The following is a 23,748-nucleotide window of genomic DNA, read 5'->3' as shown; positions in this document are numbered from 1 at the left end:
GGAAGCTGGCGAACATGCTGGAGGTGGTGCGGAAAGTTTGCGGCCCTCATTTGAGGGGAAAAAGGCTGCATCAAGCCCTACCCCTGGGTTCCAGAGTCTGGGATGGCGGGATGGTGGGTGGAGTGGGGGTGGGTGGGTCTGGGTAGGGCTCAACAACCACTCTTCAACTACAAATAACAAACTCAACTTGATAAGAATGTCTGAGAGTTTCACATACAAAAGTCTTCATGTCAAACATATGTACGTATTTTACACATTTATATAAATTAAATTGTGCAAATAAGCTTCAATAATTCATAGATTTTGTGGGCTATTTTTAAACACATTTGTCGATTCAAGATTCATTGCACCTTTGATACACTGGTAACTGTTATTGTACAACAATGAAACAAAAATAGCTGACATTGAACTTACAATCAGTGGCTACTCTATTGGGTACACTCGTTAACGCAAATATCTTCAGCCAATCATGTGGCAGCAACTCAATGCATAAAAGCATGCAGACGTGGTCAAGAGGTTCGGTTGTTGTTCAGATCAAACATCATAATGGGGAAGGACTTTGACCGGGGAATGATTGTTGGTGCCAGATGGGGAGGTTTGAGTATCTCAGAAACTGCTGGTCTCCTGGGATTTTCATGCACAACAGTCCCTAGAGTTTACAGAGAATATAGCAAAAAAACCTAGTGAGCGGCAGTTCTGTGGGTAAAAGCGTATTGTAAATGAGAACAGCCAGATTGGTTCAAACTGACAGGAAGGCGACAGTAACTCAATTAATCCCATGTTACAACAGCGGTGTGCAGAAGAGCTTCTCTGAACACACAGCACATCGAACCTCGAAGCGGATGGGCGACAGCAGCAGAAGACAACGCCAGGCTCCACTCCTGTACCCAGTAAAGTGGCCACTGAGTATTTATAATGGCCCCACTCTGCATCAGAGGGAAACAAGTGCAAGGGGTGGGGGAGGTGGGAGCTGTGTGTCGAGCATCACCCCCACCCTCAGTCAAAGAGAACATCTTACAAATGCTGGCAACAACAGCAAGCAGACTGCACAGCCTGAGGTTCTGTCGGTAGACTGCCACCAGACAACCCCGGCCGTGTGCTGACCGGTGAACTACTACACGCATGCCCGTAAATCTGCATATTCACAACACATTACAAGTTAAAACGTGGATTTTTCCCTCAAGCCCCCCTCCCCGCTGAAGGTTTTTTTTAACTGCTTTTACCTATATCCGCATATCCTCACCTCGTGGGGACCCTGAGTATTAAAAACCACAGATCTGTGGGATTTGGGATTTGCACAGATTGGGGAGAATGTCCTCTTTGAGTTTATGTACTCAGAAATTCCACACAGGTGGACTTCACTCGGGTTTTTGGACACCAAGGTGGACGGTAAGGTGGCGGGTGTGTAGGGAGCGGGCGAACGCCTCTAACCCATTTACTTATGTATTGAGATACAGCGCGGAATAGACATTTTGAGCCACACTGCCCAGCAATCCCCCAATTTAATCCTGGCCTAATCACGGGACAATTTACAATGACCAATTAACCTCCCAACTGGTACATCTTTGGACTGTGGGAGGAAATTGGAGCACCCGGAGGAAACCCACCCGGTCAGGGGAGAATGTACAAACTCCTTACAGGCAGTGGTGGGAATTGAACCCAGGTTGTTGGTAGTGCTAACCACTATGCCACCATATTCTCTGCCCCCTGTCTCCTGGTCTGAACTTGTCTGCGCCCCGGGAGTGGTGACTCTCCCAGGCACTGCCCCATTGATGTAAGACCTGGTCAACTCAAGGTGGGCAGCTCAGGACACACTCTCTGGACAGATGCCATCCTCCTGTTTCAACGTGGTCCCGCCGCTGGTGAGACAGAAGTCCGGGGCCTGGTGTTCAGGGTCCTCATCCATCCTCATCAGCGAACACTGGGGCCAGTATCGAAGATTGAAGCTCCAAGGTCGATCGGAAGTCCAGAGATCGAAGCCCAAAGGCAGGCGCCCCAAGTCTGCGAATCTCTGCGAGCCCGCGGGGGATGCTGGACCCTCAAAGTCTGGAGCTGGGCTGGGGGCTGAAGATGCTTGCCTGTGCCGCAGTTGGAGGACCGTGTACGTGTGCGGTTGGATGGATGGGAGGAACGAGGCTTGCTTTGTTATCAGTGCTTTGTGGGCTGCCGTGTTCTGTGTTGCTCTGCCCAGCATTCTGTTATGTTGCCGACACTTGTGGGCTGCCCCCAGCGCATCCTTGGGTTATGTCAGTTGTTAATGCAAACAATGTATTCCACTGTAGTTTCAAGCTGCAGTCTATATGATAAATTACTCAGAATCTGACTGTGAACCTCCCAGTCCCAATCCCTCAGCTGCTTTTCCATGTGGTCATCAGTCCTCCAGCCTGTAGGACTGTGTTCCCCAATCCTTCTGCGTTCCCTTTGCATCAGAACTCCTGAAGTTCCTCCAGCATCCAGCATCCGCACAATCGCTTGTGTTTTAACATTTTCCACATCATTCGCCTGCTGGGTGTCCAGGAGCCTCTGCCCGACGCCGGCCCCCTGGGCCTGAGTCGACATAGTAGTTGTGTCCAGGAGGACACTCGCTCTGCCTGAGGGAGGGGAGCAGCCGCCAGGAGATACAAGAGGAGAGGTCCATAAGACAAACGAAGCCCGAGTCCACCAGCATGAAGCACCAGTCCTTATACTGGTTTCGGGTGAAGGGATTTTCTTTTCTTTTTGCTTTTTGGCAGCCGTGCAGTACATAACGGGCAGGGTGCGCCCCCTGTGCGTCACTGGATGGCGTTCAAGTCTGAAGCAACCTTGTCCGCCAAGGAAAGGGCATTACACTTGTAATTCACGGGTCTGTGAGGGCAGGATTGTAGGCGAGGCAGTGAAGCAGCAGTTTTCTGTCTAATTGCCTGCGTTTTTTTTGGGGGGGGCGTGGATGTTGTTACTTCAGATTGCTGGGGTGCCTGTCATGGGACACCCCGTTAGGCCAGCGCAGGGTGGGTGTCACAGTGTCCTACCGCAGGAGCCGGGATGGGAAGCTGTGCCCCCCCCCCGCCTGGGGTTTCACCCCCACTCCCCTTCCCCTGGTGGTGCGGCTGCCAGTCCTGCTCACCGCTCACTAACAGTTACTCTCCATCAGGCACAGCGCCTTGTGCTCGGCCTCCGCCGGGAACTGGAAGCAGTGCGGCTGGTGCTGGGGGCCGGGCTCGGGGCCCCGGGCGCCACGGGGGCCGCTCTCGGCCGCACCGTTGGGCCAGCCGCCCACCAGCTGGTGCTTCTCCAGGCTGCCGCTGCCGTTGCGGGCCTGGGCCGGCTGGCTGTAGGTGTGGCGGTACTCCTCCTCCAGGTCCTTGCCCAGCTTCCAGCGCTTCCACCACTTCAGCAGCTCCGACTGCACCTGGGGGGGGGACAGCAGGTATCATGGGGGGAGGGGAGGAGGCCGGGGTGTCATGGGGGGAGTGGGAGGAGGCCGGGGTGTCATTGGGGGAGGGGTGGAGGGAAGCGGTAGATACAGAAAGTGGGGAGAGTTAGGGAGTGATGTGGGGAGAGTTAGGGAGTGATGTGGGAGAGTTAGGGGGTGATGTGGGGAGAGTTAGGGGGTGATTGGGGAGAGTTAGGGAGTGATGAGGGGAGTGTTAGGGAGTGATGTAGGAGAGTTAGGGAGTGATGTGGGGAGAGTTAGGGGGTGATTGGGGAGAGTTAGGGAGTGATGTGGGAGAGTTAGGGAGTGAAGTGGGGAGAGTTAGGGAGTGATGTGGGAGAGTTAGGGAGTGATGTGGGAGAGTTAGGGAGTGATTGGGGAGTGTTAGGGAGTGATGTGGGGAGAGTTAGGGAGTGAAGTGGGGAGAGTTAGGGGGAGATTGAGGAGAGTTAGGGAGTGATGTGGGAGAGTTAGGGAGTGATGTGGGGAGAGTTAGGGGGTGATGTGGGGAGAGTTAGTGGGTGATTGGGGAGAGTTAGGGAGTGATGTGGGAGAGTTAGGGAGTGATGTGGGGAGAGTTAGGGAGTGATGTGGGAGAGTTAGGGAGTGATTGGGGAGTGTTAGGGAGTGATGTGGGAGAGTTAGGGGGTGATTGAGGAGAGTTAGGGAGTGATGTGGGAGAGTTAGGGAGTGATGTGTGGAGAGTTAGGGAGGGATGTGGGGAGAGGGATATGGGAATGTAATGGAGGGGAGAATTGGGTAGATACAGGTGGGAAGGGATGGGTGAAGGCAGGAATTGGGGGATAGAGGGTTGGGCAGTGGTTCATGAGGTCGTAAACAATTGATAAGAGTTAAAAATTAATAATATCTCCACATTCGCAAGTCTCTCTTGCTCTCTCCCTCTCCCTGACCCGGGTCAGATCCATCAATTCCCTCTCCCTGACCCGGGTCAGAGACACCGATCCCCTCTGTCTGACCCGGGTCACACTCTGTCTATCACAGTTCCCGTAAACTGCATGGTTGCACGCCCACACAGGAACTGAACTGCTCCCACACAAACAGCCTTTGCTGTCACACAGCTGGAATTGCCTTAACATTTAAACATTTAACGTGCCGCAAAGTTCCCGGGTCAAGTAAAATTTCCCTGCTCAGCAATAGTTGGTCAAAACATATGGAAGAAAATTTAGAGGGTACATTGCTATCCAAGTAACTCAGTAATTTTTATGACGTGCACAATCACACACAGGGATACGCACAAGATGGGGGCGGGGGGCAGAGAGAGAAAGGGAAGAGAGATGGGGTGGAGATAAAAGATAGGGGAGAGAGGGAGAGGTTAGAGATGGAAGAGAGGAAAAGATGGGAGAGATAGGGGAAGAGAGATGGGGAGATAAATGATAGGGGAGAGAGGGGGGAGCAGGGGAAGTGAGATGGGGCGGGGGAGAGATGGGAAGAGAGGGAGGGAAGGAAGAGGGAGAGAAGGAGATACACCCCCCTGCTGTGCTGGGAAGAGGCGAGTAGGCAGACTCCTCCGTAAGGTCCCTCCCTCCTCCACTGTCTACCCTCCCGGTGGAGACCCCACATGTCTGTGCCCTTCCCACATGACTTTAGACAACGCACACCACTCTCCCATCAGGTGGATGTAACCAAGAACAGCAGGAGAGATGTTGTAAACGGCCGTACCTCTCTGTTGACAAAGCAGTACAAGATCGCAACCAGTATACCCTGCAAGTGAGGCAGACAGACTGAGGTCAGGGTGGCTGACAAACGTTCCAGTTCTTTATATTGATAATTGTTAATGTAACACAAAGTATTTTTCTTCAGTATTGCCCTGTACCACTGCCGAAGAACAATACATTTCACAATGAATATCAGTGACAATAAACTTGATTCTGATTCCAAATGTAAGATAACTTCATTGGTTGTTGGACTGTGGTCAGTATCTGGATGTTATTGGACTGTGGTTAGTATTGGGTGTTGTTAGACTGTGGTCAGTGCCGGGTGTTGTTGGACTGTGGTCAGTATTGGGTGTTGTTAGACTGTGGTCCGTATTGGGTGTTGTTGGACTACGGTCAGTGCCGGATGTTGTTGGACTGTAGTCAGTATCTGGATGTTATTGGACTGTGGTTAGTATTGGGTGTTGTTGGACTGTGGTCAGTGCCGGGTGTTGTTGGACTGTGGTCAGTATTGGGTGTTGTTGGACTGTGGTCCGTATTGGGTGTTGTTGGACTACGGTCAGTGCCGGATGTTGTTGGACTGTAGTCAGTATCTGGGTGTTGTTGGACTGTGGTCAGTATTGGGCATTGTTGGACTGTGGTCAGTATTGGGTGTTGTTAGACTGTGGTCAGTATTGGGCGTTGTTGGACTGTGGTCAGTGCTGGGTGCTGTTGGACTGTGGTCAGTATTGGGCATTGTTGGACTGTGGTCAGTATTGGGTGTTGCTGGACTGTGGTCAGTATTGGGTGTTGCTGGACTGTGGTCAGTATCTGGATGTTGTTGGACTGTGGTCAGTATTGGGTGTTGCTGGACTGTGGTCAGTACTGGGTGTTTTTGGACTGTGGTCAGTATTGGGTGTTGTTGGACTGTGGTCAGTGCCGGGTGTTGGACTGTGGTCAGTGCTGGGTGCTGTTGGACTGTGGTCAGTATTGGGTGTTGTTAGACTGTGGTCAGTGCCGGGTGTTGGACTGTGGTCAGTATTGGGCATTGTTGGACTGTGGTCAGTATTGGGTGTTGTTGGGCTGTGGTCAGTGCCGGGTGTTGTTGGACTGTGGTCAGTATTGGGTGTTGTTGGACTGTGGTCAGTGCCGGGTGTTGTTGGACTGTGGTCAGTATTGGGTGTTGTTGGACTGTGGTCAGTGCCGGGTGTTGTTGGACTGTGGTCAGTATTGGGTGTTGTTGGACTGTGGTCAGTGCTGGGTGTTGTTGGACTGTGGTCAGTATTGGGTGTTGTTGGACTGTGGTCAGTGCTGGGTGTTGTTGGACTGTGGTCAGTATTGGGCATTGTTGGACTGTGGTCAGTATTGGGTGTTGTTGGGCTGTGGTCAGTGCCGGGTGTTGCTGGACTGTGGTCAGTATTGGGTGTTGTTGGACTGTGGTCAGTGCCGGGTGTTGTTGGACTGTGGTCAGTATTGGGTGTTGTTGGACTGTGGTCAGTATTGGGTGTTGTTGGACTGTGGTCAGTGCCGGGTGTTGTTGGACTGTGGTCAGTATTGGGTGTTGTTGGACTGTGGTCAGTGCTGGGTGCTGTTGGACTGTGGTCAGTATTGGACATTGTTGGGCTGTGGTCAGTATTGGACATTGTTGGGCTGTGGTCAGTATTGGGCGTTGTTGGACTGTGGTCAGTATTGGGTGCTGTTGGACTGTGGTCAGTATTGGGTGTTGTTGGACTGTGGTCAGTGCCGGGTGTTGTTGGACTGTGGTCAGTATTGGGCGTTGTTGGGCTGTGGTCAGTATTGGGTGTTGTTAGACTGTGGTCAGTATTGGGTGTTGTTGGGCTGTGGTCAGTGCCGGGTGATAGACTGTGGTCAGTGCCGGGTGTTGGACTGTGGTCAGTGCCGGGTGCTGTTGGACTGTGGTCAGTATTGGGTGTTGTTGGACTGTGGTCAGTATTGGGTATTGCTGGACTGTGGTCAATATTGGGTATTGTTAGACTGTGGTCAGTATTGGGTGTTGTTGGACTGTGGTCAGTGCCGGATGCTGTTGGACTGTTGTCAGTATTGGGCATTGTTGGACTGTGGTCAGTGCCGGGTGTTGGACTGTGGTCAGTGCCGGGTGTTGGACTGTGGTCAGTATTGGGCATTGTTGGACTGTGGTCAGTGCCGGGTGATAGACTGTGGTCAGTGCCGGGTGTTGGACTGTGGTCAGTGCCGGGTGCTGTTGGACTGTGGTCAGTATTGGGTGTTGTTGGACTGTGGTCAGTATTGGGCATTGTTGGGCTGTGGTCAGTGCCGGGTGATAGACTGTGGTCAGTGCCTGGTGTTGGACTGTGGTCAGTGCCGGGTGCTGTTGGACTGTGGTCAGTATTGGGTATTGCTGGACTGTGGTCAATATTGGGTATTGTTAGACTGTGGTCAGTATTGGGTGTTGTTGGACTGTGGTCAGTGCCGGATGCTGTTGGACTGTTGTCAGTATTGGGTGTTGTTAGACTGCGGTCAGTGCCGGGTGTTGGACTGTGGTCAGTATTGGGCATTGTTGGACTGTGGTCAGTATTGGGCGTTGTTGGACTGTGGTCAGTATTGGGTGTTGTTGGGCTATGGTCAGTATTGGGTGTTGTTGGACTGTGGTCAGTGCCGGGTGCTGTTAGACTGTGGTCAGTATCGGGCGTTGTTGGACTGTGGTCAGTATCGGGCGTTGTTGGACTGTGGTCAGTATTGGGCGTTGTTAGACTGTGGTCAGTATTGGGCGTTGTTGGACTGTGGTCAGTATTGGGCATTGTTGGACTGTGGTCAGTATTGGGTGTTGTTAGACTGTGGTCAGTATTGGGTGTTGTTGGGCTGTGGTCAGTGCCGGGTGTTGGGCTGTGGTCAGTGCTGGGTGTTGGGCTGTGGTCAGTGCCGGGTGCTGTTGGACTGTGGTCAGTATTGGGTGTTGTTGGACTGTGGTCAGTATTGGGCATTGTTGGGCTGTGGTCAGTGCCGGGTGATAGACTGTGGTCAGTGCCGGGTGTTGGACTGTGGTCAGTGCCGGGTGCTGTTGGACTGTGGTCAGTATTGGGTGTTGTTGGACTGTGGTCAGTATTGGGCATTGTTGGACTGTGGTCAGTATTGGGTGTTGTTAGACTGTGGTCAGTATTGGGTGTTGTTGGGCTATGGTCAGTGCCGGGTGTTGGGCTGTGGTCAGTGCTGGGTGTTGGGCTGTGGTCAGTATTGGGTGTTGTTGGACTGTGGTCAGTATTGGGTGTTGTTGGACTGTGGTCAGTATTGGACATTGTTGGACTGTGGTCAGTATTGGGTGTTGTTGGACTGTGGTCAGTATTGGACATTGTTGGACTGTGGTCAGTATTGGGTGTTGTTGGGCTGTGGTCAGTATTGGGTGTTGTTAGACTGTGGTCAGTATTGGGTGTTGTTGGACTGTGGTCAGTATTGGACATTGTTGGACTGTGGTCAGTATTGGGTATTGCTGGACTGTGGTCAATATTGGGTATTGTTAGACTGTGGTCAGTATTGGGTGTTGTTGGACTGTGGTCAGTGCCGGATGCTGTTGGACTGTTGTCAGTATTGGGTGTTGTTAGACTGCGGTCAGTGCCGGGTGTTGGACTGTGGTCAGTATTGGGTGTTGTTAGACTGTGGTCAGTATTGGACATTGTTGGACTGTGGTCAGTATTGGGCATTGTTGGACTGTGGTCAGTATTGGGTGTTGTTGGGCTATGGTCAGTATTGGGTGTTGTTGGACTGTGGTCAGTGCCGGGTGTTGTTGGGCTATGGTCAGTATTGGGTGTTGTTGGACTGTGGTCAGTGCCGGGTGCTGTTGGACTGTGGTCAGTATCGGGCGTTGTTGGGCTGTGGTCAGTATTGGGCGTTGTTGGACTGTGGTCAGTATTGGGCATTGTTGGACTGTGGTCAGTATTGGGTGTTGTTAGACTGTGGTCAGTATTGGGTGTTGTTGGGCTGTGGTCAGTGCCGGGTGTTGGGCTGTGGTCAGTGCTGGGTGTTGGGCTGTGGTCAGTGCCGGGTGCTGTTGGACTGTGGTCAGTATTGGACATTGTTGGACTGTGGTCAGTATTGGACATTGTTGGACTGTGGTCAGTATTGGGTATTGCTGGACTGTGGTCAATATTGGGTATTGTTAGACTGTGGTCAGTATTGGGTGTTGTTGGACTGTGGTCAGTGCCGGATGCTGTTGGACTGTTGTCAGTATTGGGTGTTGTTAGACTGCGGTCAGTGCCGGGTGTTGGACTGTGGTCAGTACTGGGTGTTGTTAGACTGTGGTCAGTATTGGACATTGTTGGACTGTGGTCAGTATTGGGCATTGTTGGACTGTGGTCAGTATTGGGTGTTGTTGGGCTATGGTCAGTATTGGGTGTTGTTGGACTGTGGTCAGTGCCGGGTGTTGTTGGGCTATGGTCAGTATTGGCTGTTGTTGGACTGTGGTCAGTGCCGGGTGCTGTTGGACTGTGGTCAGTATCGGGCGTTGTTGGGCTGTGGTCAGTATTGGGCGTTGTTGGACTGTGGTCAGTATTGGGCATTGTTGGACTGTGGTCAGTATTGGGTGTTGTTAGACTGTGGTCAGTATTGGGTGTTGTTGGACTGTGGTCAGTGCCGGGTGCTGTTGGACTGTGGTCAGTATTGGGTGTTGTTAGACTGTGGTCAGTGCCGGGTGTTGGACTGTGGTCAGTATTGGGCATTGTTGGACTGTGGTCAGAATTGGGCATTGTTGGACTGTGGTCAGTGCCGGGTGTTGTTGGACTGTGGTCAGTATTGGGCGTTGTTGGACTGTGGTCAGTATTGGGTGTTGTTGGACTGTGGTCAGTGCCGGGTGTTGTTGGACTGTGGTCAGTATTGGGTGTTGTTGGACTGTGGTCAGTGCCGGGTGTTGTTGGACTGTGGTCAGTATTGGGTGTTGTTGGACTGTGGTCAGTGCCGGGTGTTGTTGGACTGTGGTCAGTATTGGGTGTTGTTGGACTGTGGTCAGTGCTGGGTGTTGTTGGACTGTGGTCAGTATTGGGTGTTGTTGGACTGTGGTCAGTGCTGGGTGTTGTTGGACTGTGGTCAGTATTGGGCATTGTTGGACTGTGGTCAGTATTGGGTGTTGTTGGGCTGTGGTCAGTGCCGGGTGTTGCTGGACTGTGGTCAGTATTGGGTGTTGTTGGACTGTGGTCAGTGCCGGGTGTTGTTGGACTGTGGTCAGTATTGGGTGTTGTTGGACTGTGGTCAGTATTGGGTGTTGTTGGACTGTGGTCAGTGCCGGGTGTTGTTGGACTGTGGTCAGTATTGGGTGTTGTTGGACTGTGGTCAGTGCTGGGTGCTGTTGGACTGTGGTCAGTATTGGACATTGTTGGGCTGTGGTCAGTATTGGACATTGTTGGGATGTGGTCAGTATTGGGCGTTGTTGGACTGTGGTCAGTATTGGGTGCTGTTGGACTGTGGTCAGTATTGGGTGTTGTTGGACTGTGGTCAGTATTGGGTGTTGTTGGACTGTGGTCAGTATTGGGTGTTGTTGGACTGTGGTCAGTATTGGGCATTGTTGGACTGTGGTCAGTATTGGGCGTTGTTGGACTGTGGTCAGTATTGGGCGTTGTTGGACTGTGGTCAGTGCCGGGTGCTGTTGGACTGTGGTCAGTATTGGGTGTTGTTGGACTGTGGTCAGTATTGGGCGTTGTTGGACTGTGGTCAGTGCCGGGTGTTGGACTGTGGTCAGTATTGGGTGTTGTTGGACTGTGGTCAGTATTGGGCATTGTTGGACTGTGGTCAGTATTGGGTATTGCTGGACTGTGGTCAATATTGGGTATTGTTAGACTGTGGTCAGTATTGGGTGTTGTTGGACTGTGGTCAGTGCCGGGTGCTGTTGGACTGTGGTCAGTATTGGGTGTTGTTAGACTGCGGTCAGTGCCGGGTGTTGGACTGTGGTCAGTATTGGGCATTGTTGGACTGTGGTCAGTATTGGGCGTTGTTGGACTGTGGTCAGTATTGGGTGTTGTTGGGCTATGGTCAGTATTGGGTGTTGTTGGACTGTGGTCAGTGCCGGGTGCTGTTAGACTGTGGTCAGTATCGGGCGTTGTTGGACTGTGGTCAGTATCGGGCGTTGTTGGACTGTGGTCAGTATTGGGCGTTGTTAGACTGTGGTCAGTATTGGGCGTTGTTGGACTGTGGTCAGTATTGGGCGTTGTTGGACTGTGGTCAGTGCTGGGTGCTGTTGGACTGTGGTCAGTATTGGGCATTGTTGGACTGTGGTCAGTATTGGGTGTTGCTGGACTGTGGTCAGTATTGGGTGTTGTTGGACTGTGGTCAGTATCTGGATGTTGTTGGACTGTGGTCAGTATTGGGTGTTGCTGGACTGTGGTCAGTACTGGGTGTTGTTGGACTGTGGTCAGTGCCTGGTGTTGGACTGTGGTCAGTGCCGGGTGCTGTTGGACTGTGGTCAGTATTGGGTATTGCTGGACTGTGGTCAATATTGGGTATTGTTAGACTGTGGTCAGTATTGGGTGTTGTTGGACTGTGGTCAGTGCCGGATGCTGTTGGACTGTTGTCAGTATTGGGTGTTGTTAGACTGCGGTCAGTGCCGGGTGTTGGCTTGGTCAGTATTGGGTGTTGTTAGACTGTGGTCAGTATTGGACATTGTTGGACTGTGGTCAGTATTGGGCGTTGTTGGACTGTGGTCAGTATTGGGTGTTGTTGGGCTATGGTCAGTATTGGGTGTTGTTGGACTGTGGTCAGTGCCGGGTGCTGTTGGACTGTGGTCAGTATTGGGTGTTGTTGGACTGTGGTCAGTATTGGGCGTTGTTGGACTGTGGTCAGTATTGGGCGTTGTTAGACTGTGGTCAGTATTGGGCGTTGTTGGACTGTGGTCAGTATTGGGCATTGTTGGACTGTGGTCAGTATTGGGTGTTGTTAGACTGTGGTCAGTATTGGGTGTTGTTGGACTGTGGTCAGTATTGGGCGTTGTTGGACTGTGGTCAGTGCCGGGTGTTGGACTGTGGTCAGTGCCGGGTGCTGTTGGACTGTGGTCAGTATTGGGTGTTGTTGGACTGTGGTCAGTATTGGGCGTTGTTGGACTGTGGTCAGTGCCGGGTGTTGTTGGACTGTGGTCAGTATTGGGTGTTGTTGGACTGTGGTCAGTATTGGGTGTTGTTGGGCTATGGTCAGTATTGGGTGTTGTTGGACTGTGGTCAGTGCCGGGTGTTGTTGGACTGTGGTCAGTGCCGGGTGCTGTTGGACTGTGGTCAGTATTGGGTGTTGTTAGACTGTGGTCAGTATTGGGCGTTGTTGGACTGTGGTCAGTATTGGGTGTTGTTGGACTGTGGTCAGTATTGGGCGTTGTTGGACTGTGGTCAGTGCCGGGTGTTGGACTGTGGTCAGTGCCGGGTGTTGTTGGACTGTGGTCAGTATTGGGTGTTGTTGGACTGTGGTCAGTATTGGGCGTTGTTGGACTGTGGTCAGTATTGGGCATTGTTGGACTGTGGTCAGTATTGGGTGTTGTTGGACTGTGGTCAGTATTGGGTGTTGTTGGACTGTGGTCAGTATTGGGTGTTGTTGGGCTATGGTCAGTATTGGGTGTTGTTGGACTGTGGTCAGTGCCGGGTGTTGTTGGACTGTGGTCAGTGCTGGGTGTTGTTGGGCTGTGGTCAGTATTGGGCGTTGTTGGGCTGTGGTCAGTGCCGGGAGTGTTTTCACCGACTCACATCCCCGGCACAGCATGGTTCCAATTCCAGTCTGTGCCGAGTGGTAACACTCACCTTAAGGTGGTGGGTGTGGAGCATTTTTGTTAGTGAGAAGGGGGGCTGTGATCCTTCAGCCAATGCATCCCACCATCCCAGGCAGTGAATACTTCCCCCAGCCACAGAATAGCCCTTCCAGCCAGTGTCCACACCCTCTGCCTGTGACTGCCCCCCTCAGCAAGCGACCCTGCTCTGCCAGAGGATGTCCCTCTGGCTTGGTTGAGGGCAACACTGACTCTGATTAAAGTGCCCAACACTGGGACCCACCCTTGGGTGCACAGGCTGGTGCTCTCTTTGGACCCCCTCCCCTGTTTCCCATCGGCTCTGGGTCGGGGGGGGGTGGGAGTTTCCTCTTTCCTCTACCCCGCTTCCCGAGCTGAAACCCACCTGGAAGGAATGTAAGAAGAGATCAAAGAAGAGTTTGACGTGCCGCAGCATGCCCTGGGCGTGCTCGTCCGTGACGAAGGCGAACGCCACCTCGTGAATGCCCAGCAGTGGGATGAGGGTAAGCGTGGACTTGGCCAACCTGGGGAGGAGGAGGAGGAGGAACAGGACAGAGGGTCAAGGCATGCCCAGCACCTCGGGAACACAACCACCCTCCCTGCCGCGGAATACGTCTACACGTCCCGCTGCCTCAGGAAAGCAGCCAACATAACCACCCTGGTTATTCGTCTCTCCTTCTCCCCCACCCCCCGTCGGGCCAAAACCAAAGCAAGTGTTACCAGTCCGAGGGGCAGCTTCTCCCCCGTGAAATGGACCTCGAAGGGTGAACTCCTCATCCCCGAATCTACCTCACTGTGGCCTTTAGAGTCTATTTGTCTGTCTGCACTACCCTCCCTCGGTAACTGGAACATGACCTTCTCCATCTGTTCTGGTTTTCTTTCGTACACGTAGTTATGATGTTGAAGTTGTATATGACGTTGGTGAGGCCTAATTTGGAGTATTGTGTGCAGTTCTGGTCACCTACCGACAGGAAAGATGTCAATGAGATAGTAAGAGTACGGGGAAATTTTTTAAGGACGTGCACAAACTAGAGAAGATCTGCAGATGCTGGAAATCCACACCTTGTATTCCGTCTGGGTAGCCTCCAACCTGATGGCATGAACACTTATTTTTCCAGCTTCTGGTAATTGGCTCCTCTTCACCATTCCCATTCCTATTGCTCCCTCTCACCTTATCTCCTTACCTACCCATCACCTTCTTCCCTTTCTTCCACGGCCTTCTGTCCTCTCCTATCAGATTCCCCTTTCTCCAGCCCTTTATCTCTTTCACCAGTCGACTTCCCAGCCCTTCACTTCACCTTTCCCCCGCCACTTGTACTTCTGCCCTCCCCAGCCTTCTTCCTCTGACTTCTCATCTTCTATCCCCAGTCCCGATGAAGGGTCTTGGCCTGAAACGCTGACTATTTACTCCTTTCCATAGAAGCTGCCTGGCCTGTTGGGTTCCTCCAGCATTTTGCCTGTGTTTCTTACAAGGATGTTGCTGGGACTGGAGGAGCTGAGTTATGGGGAAAGGTTGAATAGGTTAGGACTTTATCCCCCGAGGCATAGGAGAATGAGGGGAGATTTGACAGAGGGATACTAAAGTATGAGGGGTGTAGATAAGCTAAATGCAAGCAGGCTTTTTCCACTGACGTTGGCTGAGACCAGATCTAAAGACCATGGGTTAAGGGTAAAATGTTTAGGAGGAAAATGAGGAGGAACTTCACTCAGATGTTGGTGAGAGAGTGGAATGAGCTGCCAGCGGAAGTAGTGGATGTGGGTTTGATTCAACATTTCTGGGAAGTCTGGACAGGTACATGGAGGGGTCCAGATGTGAGTAAAAGGGCTGCAATGACAGATATAGTATGGACTAGATGGGCTGAAAGGCCTGTTTCTGTGCAGTAGTGCTCGATGACTTTATGATGTGCCTGGATGGCGTGCAAACAAAGACCTCCTCTGTATTTCGGTTCAATAGTAAATCGATGACTTGAATAATTATTGTTGCCTAGGTAACCATTGAGAGAAACCGACCACCAATCACCAGTCACCAATCACTGTCTCACCCGCGCATGTGGTTCACCGTTGGAGTCCTGGAGCTCAGCATCACCAGACTCTGGAGAGAGCCCGGCGAGTGTGTGTACCACTGTCTCATTTCCCAGTGGTCATCTGGGAGGGGGGGGGTGTGGAACGCGAGGGAGGAAGGGACGGGCGATTGAGAAATGGTTCGGGGAGCTGGTTGTAGCTGACTGGAGAGGAGAGAAAGGGAATGAGAAGAGGGAGAGGAGGGGAGGAAGAGCGGGGAAAGGGGAGGAGGGGGAAGGATGAAGGACGGAGGATGAGGAGGAGAGAAAGGGAGCAAAGGGGAAATGGGGATGTAGGGATGTGGAAGGGAGAATTGGACTGGAGAATGAGATGGGGGGTATGGAAAGTTGGGGAAGGGAGACTGTGAGAAAAACTAGGGAGGGGAGGTTTGGCCTAGGGAAGATGGGGAGCGTTGGGAAGGGGAGAGATGTGGAGGACACAGGAGAAGATTGGGGAGGGAGGGTTCAGGAGGAGGGGTTTCGGAAGGGAGACTAGCAGGAGAGCTGGGGAGGATTGAGGACAGGAGAACTGGGTGTGGAAGTAATGGGGAGAGATGGGGGAGAGATTGGGGGAGAGATTGAGGGAGAGATTGTGGAGAGACGGGGGAGAGAAGAGGGAGAGATTGGTGGGAGGGATTGGTGGGAGAGCTTGGGGAGAGATTTGGGGAAAGACTGGGGGAGAGATTGGGAAGAAATTGGGGAGAGATTGCGGAGAGATGGGGAAGGGGAGAGATTGGTGGGAAAGACTGGTGGGAGAGCTTGGGGGAGAGACTGGGGGTAAGATTGGGGGAGAGATTGGGGAGCAATTGGTTGGAGGGATTGGTGGGAGAGCTTAGTGGGAGAGCTTGGGAAGAGAGATTGGGGGGAGATTGGGTAAGAGATGGGGGGAAATTGGGAGAGATGGAGGAGAGATTGGGTAAGAGATGGAGGAGAGATGGGGAGAGATGGAGGAGAGATGGGGAGAGATGGAGGAGAGATGGGGAGAGATGGAGGAGGGATGGAGGAGAGATGGGTAAGAGATGGGGAGAGATGGAGGAGAGATGGAGGAGAGATGGAGGCGAGATGGAGAAGAAATGGAGGAGAGATGGGGAGATATGGAGGAGAGATGGAGGAGAGATGGAGGAGAGATGAGGAGAGATGGAGGAGAGATGGAGGAGAGATGAGGAGAGATGGAGGAGGGATGGAGGAGAGATGGAGGATGGATGGAGGAGAGATGGGGAGAGATGGAGGAGAGATGGGGAGAGATGGAGGAGAGATGGAGGAGAGATGGAGGAGAGATGAGGAGAGATGGAGGGATGGAGGAGAGATGGAGGAGAGATGGAGGAGGGATGGAGGAGAGATGGAGGAGAGATGGAGGAGAGATGGAGGAGAGATTGTGAGAGATGGGGTGAGATAGAGGAGAGATAGAGGAGAGATGGGGAGAGATGGAGGAGAGATGGAGGAGAGATGGAGGAGAGATGGAGGAGAGATGGGGAGAGATGGAGGAGGGATGGAGGAGAGATGGAGGAGGGATGGAGGAGAGATGGAGGAGGGATGGAGGAGGGATGGAGGAGAGATGGGGAGAGATGGAGGAGAGATGGGGAGAGATGGGGAGAGATGGAGGAGAGATGGAGGAGAGATGTAGAGAGATTGGGTAAGAGATGGGGAGAGATGGAGGAGAGATGGGGAGGGATGGGGAGAGATGGAGGAGAGATGGGGAGAGATGGAGGAGGGATGGAGGAGAGATGGGGAGAGATGGAGGAGAGATGGAGGAGGGATGGAAGAGAGATGGGGAGAGATGGAGGAGAGATGTAGAGAGATTGGGTAAGAGATGGGGAGAGATGGAGGAGGGATGGAGGAGAGATGAGGAGAGATGGAGGAGAGATGGGGAGAGATGGAGGAGGGATGGAGGAGAGATGGGGAGAGATGGAGGAGGGATGGGGAGAGATGGAGGAGGGATGGGGAGAGATGGAGGAGAGATGGGGAGAGATGGAGGAGGGATGGAGGAGAGATTGGGTAAGAGATGGGGAGAGATGGAGGAGAGATTGGGTAAAAGATGGGGAGATATGGGGAGAGATGGAGGAGAGATGGAGGATGGACGGAGGAGAGATGGGGAGAGATGGAGGAGAGATGGAGGATGGATGGAGGAGAGATTGGGTAAGAGATGGGGAGAGATGGAGGAGGGATGGGGAGAGATGGAGGAGGGATGGGGAGAGATGGGGAGAGATGGGGAGAGATGGAGGAGGGATGGGGAGAGATGGAGGAGGGATGGAGGAGAGATGGGGAGAGATGGAGGAGAGATTGGGAGAGATTGGGTAAGAGATGGGGAGAGATGGGGGAGAGATAGGAGAGATGGAGGAGAGATGGGGAGAGATGGAGAAGAGATGGAGGAGAGATGGAGGAGAGATGGGGAGAGATTGGGTAAGAGATGGGGAGAGATGGAGGAGAGATGGATGAGAGATGGGGCGAGATTGGGTGAGAGATTGGGTAAGAGATGGGGAGAGATGGGGAGAAATGGAGGAGAGATGGGGAGAGATGGGGAGAGATGGATGAGAGATGGGGAGAGATTGGGTGAGAGATTGGGTAAGAGATGGGGAGAGATGGGGAGAGATGGGGGAGAGATGGAGGAGAGATGGGGAGAGATGGGGAGAGATGGGGAGAGATGAGGAGAGATGGGGAGAGATGAGGAGAGATGGGGAGAGATGGGGAGAGATGGGGAGAGATGGAGGAGAGATGGATGAGAGATGGGGAGAGATGGGCAGAGATGGAGGAGAGATGGGGAGAGATTGGGTAAGAGATGGGGAGAGATGGAGGAGAGATGGATGAGAGATAGGGCGAGATTGGGTGAGAGATTGGGTAAGAGATGGGGAGAGATGGGGAGAGATGGAGGAGAGATGGGGAGAGATGGGGAGAGATTGGGTGAGAGATGGGGAGAGATGGATGAGAGATGGGGAGAGATTGGGTGAGAGATTGGGTAAGAGATGGGGAGAGATGGGGAGAGATGGGGAGAGATGGGGAGAGATGGGGAGAGATGGAGGAGAGATGGAGGAGAGATGGGGAGAGATGGGGAGAGATGGAGGAGAGATGGAGGAGAGATGGGGAGAGATTGGGTGATAGATGGGGAAGGGTTGGGATGGGAGATTTGGGGACGGCGTTTGGGGGATGTTTTGGGGGGGAGAGCAGAGGATCAGGAAGGGACTGATGAATGGACAGTCGCTGAAACAATGAACTTACAAGGCCCGTACCTGAACTTGTAATCGGTGTACCTCATCTGGTGAGCTCTGAGCTTGGACACCAGAATGTGAATGATCCGGATAAAAATGAAAAAGTTGATCTGAAAGAAGGGAGGAAGAAGTTTGGTAAGAACAAGAGCTAACGCCACGGGTTGCAAACAGCCAATGACAAGCGGCGAGAGTGGCACTCAGTACCAGAATGGAGAAGAGGATGGGTGTGCGGATGATCCACCAGTAAGCCATGTTTTCATTCGTGGTCCAACACCTGAGGATCAACAATAGGCTTCAATATGGCGTCCTGTCCATGACAACAAACCCACTCACCCCTCTCAACCCCTTCCCTCCCACTAACCCTGAGCGTGACCCTTCCCACTAACCCTGACTTCCTCCACTGGCAGTTGCCCCTCCCACTGACAAATGACCCCCATCCACGAAGTGACCCCTCCCACTGACACTGACCTAACGGTGGCCGCTCCCACTGACTCTACAGCACGTGTTTCCGTACCATATTACTCTGAGAATCTATGGCTCCATCAGCCAGTGGCCACCAAGCAACTGTAGTCCTGCGTCAGACCTGAACCACTCACCCAGTGTTTTCGTATAAGTACTTAATGACCACCCAAGGTACAACGAACAGCAATGGAGACCCTGCAAAGCAACAAACAACTGGTTATGCACGATGAAATTGAAATTTCAGTGTGTCAGATCATCCGTCCTTGTCTGAAGGAGGAGGTCTTTGCTGTTTCTCTCCCATTCCCACTCAGACATTCTAACAATTTTTGTGAAGATCAAGAGTGGCTGATAGAGGGTTGGTGCCAATTTTGACCCCCCCCACCCCCTCAACTTGTGCCCACACAGAATTGGGTGGCACTCTGGAGCGATCAGTCACCCTCGGGGTCTTGGCAGGTAAATATTTACCGGACGGTGAGTTCAGCGTTGGACAATGAGCAAGCACTAGACCGTCGTAGCCGATGCATGCGTTCACCAGGCTGTTGGAGAGCCCCAGCTGGGAGTTAGCATCTCTGCGACCAGGCACTGGGTCCACACAGCAAACAGCACCCAGACTGGCTTTCAACTGCTGGCCCCTGCGATTATCCCGAGACAAGGAACGGCTAGTGTCAACCGGGAGAGCCAACAGAGTGATCAAGGCATACCCCAGCACCCACTGCGCCCCGAAGTGGACGGATGTACCTGGGAGACCGAGGACCCTCCCCTCCCCACCCACAGCCAAGGGAGAAGCGAGGACCTACCCCAGCCGATACACAAGTAAATATTGAAGTAGTTCCTCTCGGAGAAAACAGTGATGACCAGCAGGTTGTGCAAATAGATCCCCTCGATCAGCAGCCAGTAGTAATTGGCCCCGACGCAGTACTGCATCAGCACCTGGGCAGTCCGGCAACCCACGGCTGTCTGCAGGAGCAAAGGAAACAAGGGTCAGGACCCGAGGATCAACCCAACTGGCCCAGGGGCTGGCGGAGCGGGCAGGCCAGTTTCTCTAGGAGTTTCAGTACGTCACCAGAGACTAGCATATTCCTATAGATGCGCCGTGGGGAACGTTCTAAGCGGCTGCTTCACCACCTGGTGTGCGCAGGGCTGCAAAACGCCGCAGAGGATGGGAGAATCAGACAGCGCCATCATGGGCCAACCTTCCCCACCACCGACAGCTCCAAGCGGCGATGCCACAGCGAGGTGGCATCCATCACTCATTACCCTCACCAGCTGGCACGTGCCCTCTTCTTATTACTACCAACGGGGAGGGGGTACAGGAGCCTGAAGAACCACGCTCAATGTTTCGGGAACAGCTTCTTCCCCTCCACCATCAGATTTCTGAACAGTCCGTGACCCCATGAACACCATCTCACCATTTTCACCCCCTCTTCACACTGCGTATTGCTTTTATGTGTGTGCATTTCTCATTGTAACGTCTGGAATAATTGACGTACGGCCCAGGGCTGCTACAGCGAAGCAACCTGCTCCGGGACATACAGTAGGTCAGTGATAGTAAACCTGATTCCGATTCTACACTCAGACTGCTGTCAGTGATCCCTTGAGACTGTTGTCAGGTCCCTCCGGCTCACAACAACCGAACTGAGGGTTTGACTGGCACCCATCCAGAGAGGTGGACTGCAGGGGAAGTCCCTTCCCCGGGGAGAGATGGTGGGGTGGCTCCCCTCTCTGACCATCCGTCTCCTGAATTGTGGGTTGGTTAGATCGGGGTCAGCTACAGAGATTCGTGGACTCATCCCAATTTACCACGGGAATATCTACATGAAGGCATCCACCATCAATAATCCCCACCAACCGGGCCAGGGAACCTTCTTGCAACTACCATCGCGAAGGAGATACAGAAGCCTGAAGTTCCACACTGTAAACTTCAAGAATGCTTGCTTCCCTTCAACTATTTAGTTCATGAACCAACTGGCATGACTCTGATATAAAAGTACCCAATGACTTGGACTCCACAGCCACCTGCAGCAATGAATTCCACAGGTTCACCACCCTCTGGCTAAAGAAATTTCTCCTCGTCTCTGTTCTAAACTGCTGTGCCTCTAATCTGAGGCTGTGCCCTCTGGTCCTAGACTCCCCAACATCAACTCCATCTAGGCCTTTCAATATTCAATAGGTTTTAGTCAGGTTCCCCCCCCCCCCCCCCCATTCTTCTAAACTCTAGCGAGTACCAGAACCATCAAAAGCTCCTCAAACGTTAACCCATTTCATTCTCAGAAGCATTGTTGTGCATCTCGACTGGACCCTCTCACTGCCAACACATCTTTTCCTAGATATTGTTCAATGTGGTCTGACTGATGCCTGAGAATGCCTCAGCTTTACCTCCTGGCTTTTATATTCTGGTCTTCTTGAAGAATCCCATGGATCAATTGCAGGCAAATGGGTTGGTAAGGGTTACGGGGAGAAGACAGGAGAACGGGGATGAGAGGGATAATGAATCAGCCCTGATGCAATGGTGGAACGGGCTCAATGGGCTGACGTGTTTGGTCTTATGGTCTGACTCCAATCACTGCCTCAGTACCTCAGCAACTATGGACTTCTTCTTCCCTCCCCCCTCACCTGATCTCACTCACCACCTCACCTCCCGTCTTCACCCCTCCTCTTCCACCCACCTTCCTACTCTGGCTTCTTTCCTCTTCCTTTCCAGTCCCAATGAAAGGTGTCAGCTTGAAACGCCAACTGTTTATTCCTCTCCAGAGATGCCGCACGGCCTGCTGAGTCTTTATTTTTCCAGATCAACGACCCCGCACCACCCAGTTACACCCCTGTGAACAGCTAACCTACTAACCGGAACATCTTTGGGATGTGGGAGGAAACCGGAGCATCCGGAGGAAACCCACACAGTCACAGGGAGAACGTTGACACTCCTTACAGACAGCGGTGGGAATCGAACCTGTGTCACTGGCACTGCAACAGTGTTATGCTAATCACTGCACTACAATCCCGCCCTCCACACATTTTGTGTGTGTCGTGCAAGATCTCCAGCACCTGCAGAATCTCTTGTGTTCAGCACATTTTTTTTTTGTTCTAATTGTTCAATTCAATTCAAGTTTAATTGTCATTCAGCCAAATGAAAGACCATCACTCTGGGGTCAAGGTACAAAACACAGTCCCAACAGTCAGACACGGCACAAAGCACACCCAGCATGTACAGGATAGCAAGCACATATGGTAGCACAACCACGCAATAAAAGAGTCCGAACTCGTGCCATCAGTTTGCGGTGGACCGCAGTAGAGTTTGTCTACTGCCGAGCAAACACTGGAGGACAGCACTGACCCCAGCCTGGGTGCCGCACCACACTGCCCCCAGTGGAGTGCACTGGCTCCGACACCTCTCTCAGGCGACACCACGGCTTGAGGCCAAGTCCTTACATATACAAGATAACAAGCACTTGTGGAATAACAGTAAAGTACAACCGCACAGAATATATATGTATATAGCCCAGAACCTTCAGTCCATCGACCACAATAGAGCTTGTCTTCTGCTGAGCGAACACGGGGAGGCAGCGCCAACTCCAGCCTGGACGCCATGCTGCACCGCCCCCGGTGCAGCGCGCGGGCTTTGACGCCTCTCTCCTGGCGGCTGTGCACAGGCGACACCGCAGCTCGAGGCCTCATCATCGCTGAGACCGAGGCTGTGCAGCTCTCCGCCATGCTACTCAGCCAATCAATCAGTGAATCGAACTTGCGGCATCCCACGTGAACAATGTCCAAGAGGGTCTGGCGCCACTCGCTACCGGACTGTAAGCTTCCTTGATGTTGCACGGCTCTGTCATTATCTCCACCGGCAAGCAACTCGCTGATGGTGTAGACCGGAAGCTCTTTAAATTCTTAATGTACGGCTGAATCTTGCAATCAGTAAAAGAGCATTTAAATAGGACAGTAGATCCTTTCGTTGACCCCAAAAGAAGCCGCTGCGACCGAACGTCCTGCCACCTTACCAGAATTATATTTTCACATGTAATTGTGGATCATTTATGTTTAATTTATGATTTCCTTATGAACTGTTGTCTCTAATATTTGTCTGTGACGCACAGGCAAGATTTTCCTCGCACCTGTGCATACTTGTGGTGTGTATGTGCCAGTAAGGGTGGTGGGGTGGAGACACGTCTCCACCAGGGGAGGAGTAGGACACTCCTTCCCTCTGCAGGTCCCCGATCAGGGTGACGTGAAGCCATGGGATCAGGTGGTCGATGGTCGTATGAGCAGCTGGTGCACATCACAAGTCCTGGTTATGCGACCACTGACACCAGGCAGACAATCTCTGAAGAGTACCTATAATGGGTGGGTCACCTGTCTTGCGAAGACACTGCCCAGAGGGTGGCAATGGCCGACGTATTCCGTAGAGAAATTTGCCAAGAACAATCATGATCACCCACGTCGTACAACACAGCATATAACGATGATGTCTGTGGCAATAAACCTGAACTATTGCTGCTCTGGAAAAGGTAAGAGTGAAGTTACTTAGGAGCATGACTGTGACTGGCTCCTTGGGAATCCATTCAGTTACTCCGTTTTCTGAATCCCTGCAAGCTGAGCAATGCTGTTTGAAATTTTCCTCATTCTTAATGACGTAGAAGGAAGCTATTCGGCCCATCAATTAATTCCTAGCCCATCCCCGCATCACTTTTCCCTGTAACCTCCTCTCCCCACATCCACATAAATGCTACCACTCACCTACATTTTAGGGTCAATTTGTGTGGGGAGGGGCACGTTAGCATAAGGCTGTAACAGCGTCAGCAACACCACTTCAATCCCACTGCTATCTGTAAGAAGTTTGTGCGTTCTCCCTCTCACTCCGCAGGTTCCCACCACGCGCCCTGGCTTCCTCCCCTGATCCAAAGACCTACGGCTTAGTAGGTTAATCAGTCACATGGGTATAATTGGGTGCCGCGGGCTTGTTGGACGGGGGCTCTGTTACCGTGCTTTGCCGCTAAATAAAAAAGTGGAAGGGAAACAGTACAGAAAGAGTGGAGATGTGGTCATATTCAAGAACAGGGGAAAGTCGAGGGGCCGAGTGGCCCTCTCCTGCTCCTGTGTGCTCGCAGGCAGTCCGAGTGCGTGTTCTCCAGCACTTTAATGGTTGGTGGGGGCATTCCTGTCTCCGAGTTGGACCTTGTGAGGAATGATCAGACGTACTCCCTCCCCACTCACGGGTGAACTGGGACGGAACTTATCAACTAAT

General features: G+C 52.5%; 1 protein-coding gene across 5 annotated transcripts in view; it reads right to left on the bottom strand.

The window, feature by feature from the left end:
- The window catches only part of gcgra (glucagon receptor a), a 136,324-nt gene that overhangs the window by 211 nt on the left and 112,365 nt on the right, over positions 1-23,748 (bottom strand). For all 5 annotated transcript variants that reach the window (XM_063030586.1, XM_063030585.1, XM_063030584.1 and 2 more), the window contains 7 exons: positions 19,307-19,466; positions 18,644-18,704; positions 18,252-18,321; positions 18,069-18,157; positions 13,170-13,308; positions 5,093-5,134; positions 1-3,388 (listed from right to left, as the gene is read on the bottom strand). The exon at positions 1-3,388 is cut by the window's left edge and continues 211 nt beyond it. In XM_063030586.1, coding sequence (XP_062886656.1) covers positions 3,110-3,388; positions 5,093-5,134; positions 13,170-13,308; positions 18,069-18,157; positions 18,252-18,321; positions 18,644-18,704; positions 19,307-19,466 — 840 coding nt within the window. In that variant the 3' untranslated portion in view covers positions 1-3,109. The remainder of the gene's footprint in view (positions 3,389-5,092; positions 5,135-13,169; positions 13,309-18,068; positions 18,158-18,251; positions 18,322-18,643; positions 18,705-19,306; positions 19,467-23,748) is intronic.

The sequence above is a fragment of the Mobula hypostoma genome, chromosome 22, assembly GCF_963921235.1.
Source record: "Mobula hypostoma chromosome 22, sMobHyp1.1, whole genome shotgun sequence".
In the NCBI taxonomy this organism is placed as follows: Eukaryota; Metazoa; Chordata; class Chondrichthyes; order Myliobatiformes; family Myliobatidae; genus Mobula; species Mobula hypostoma.
Note: the sequence above shows the minus strand (reverse complement) of the source record. Positions and strands in the feature narration are given on the sequence as shown.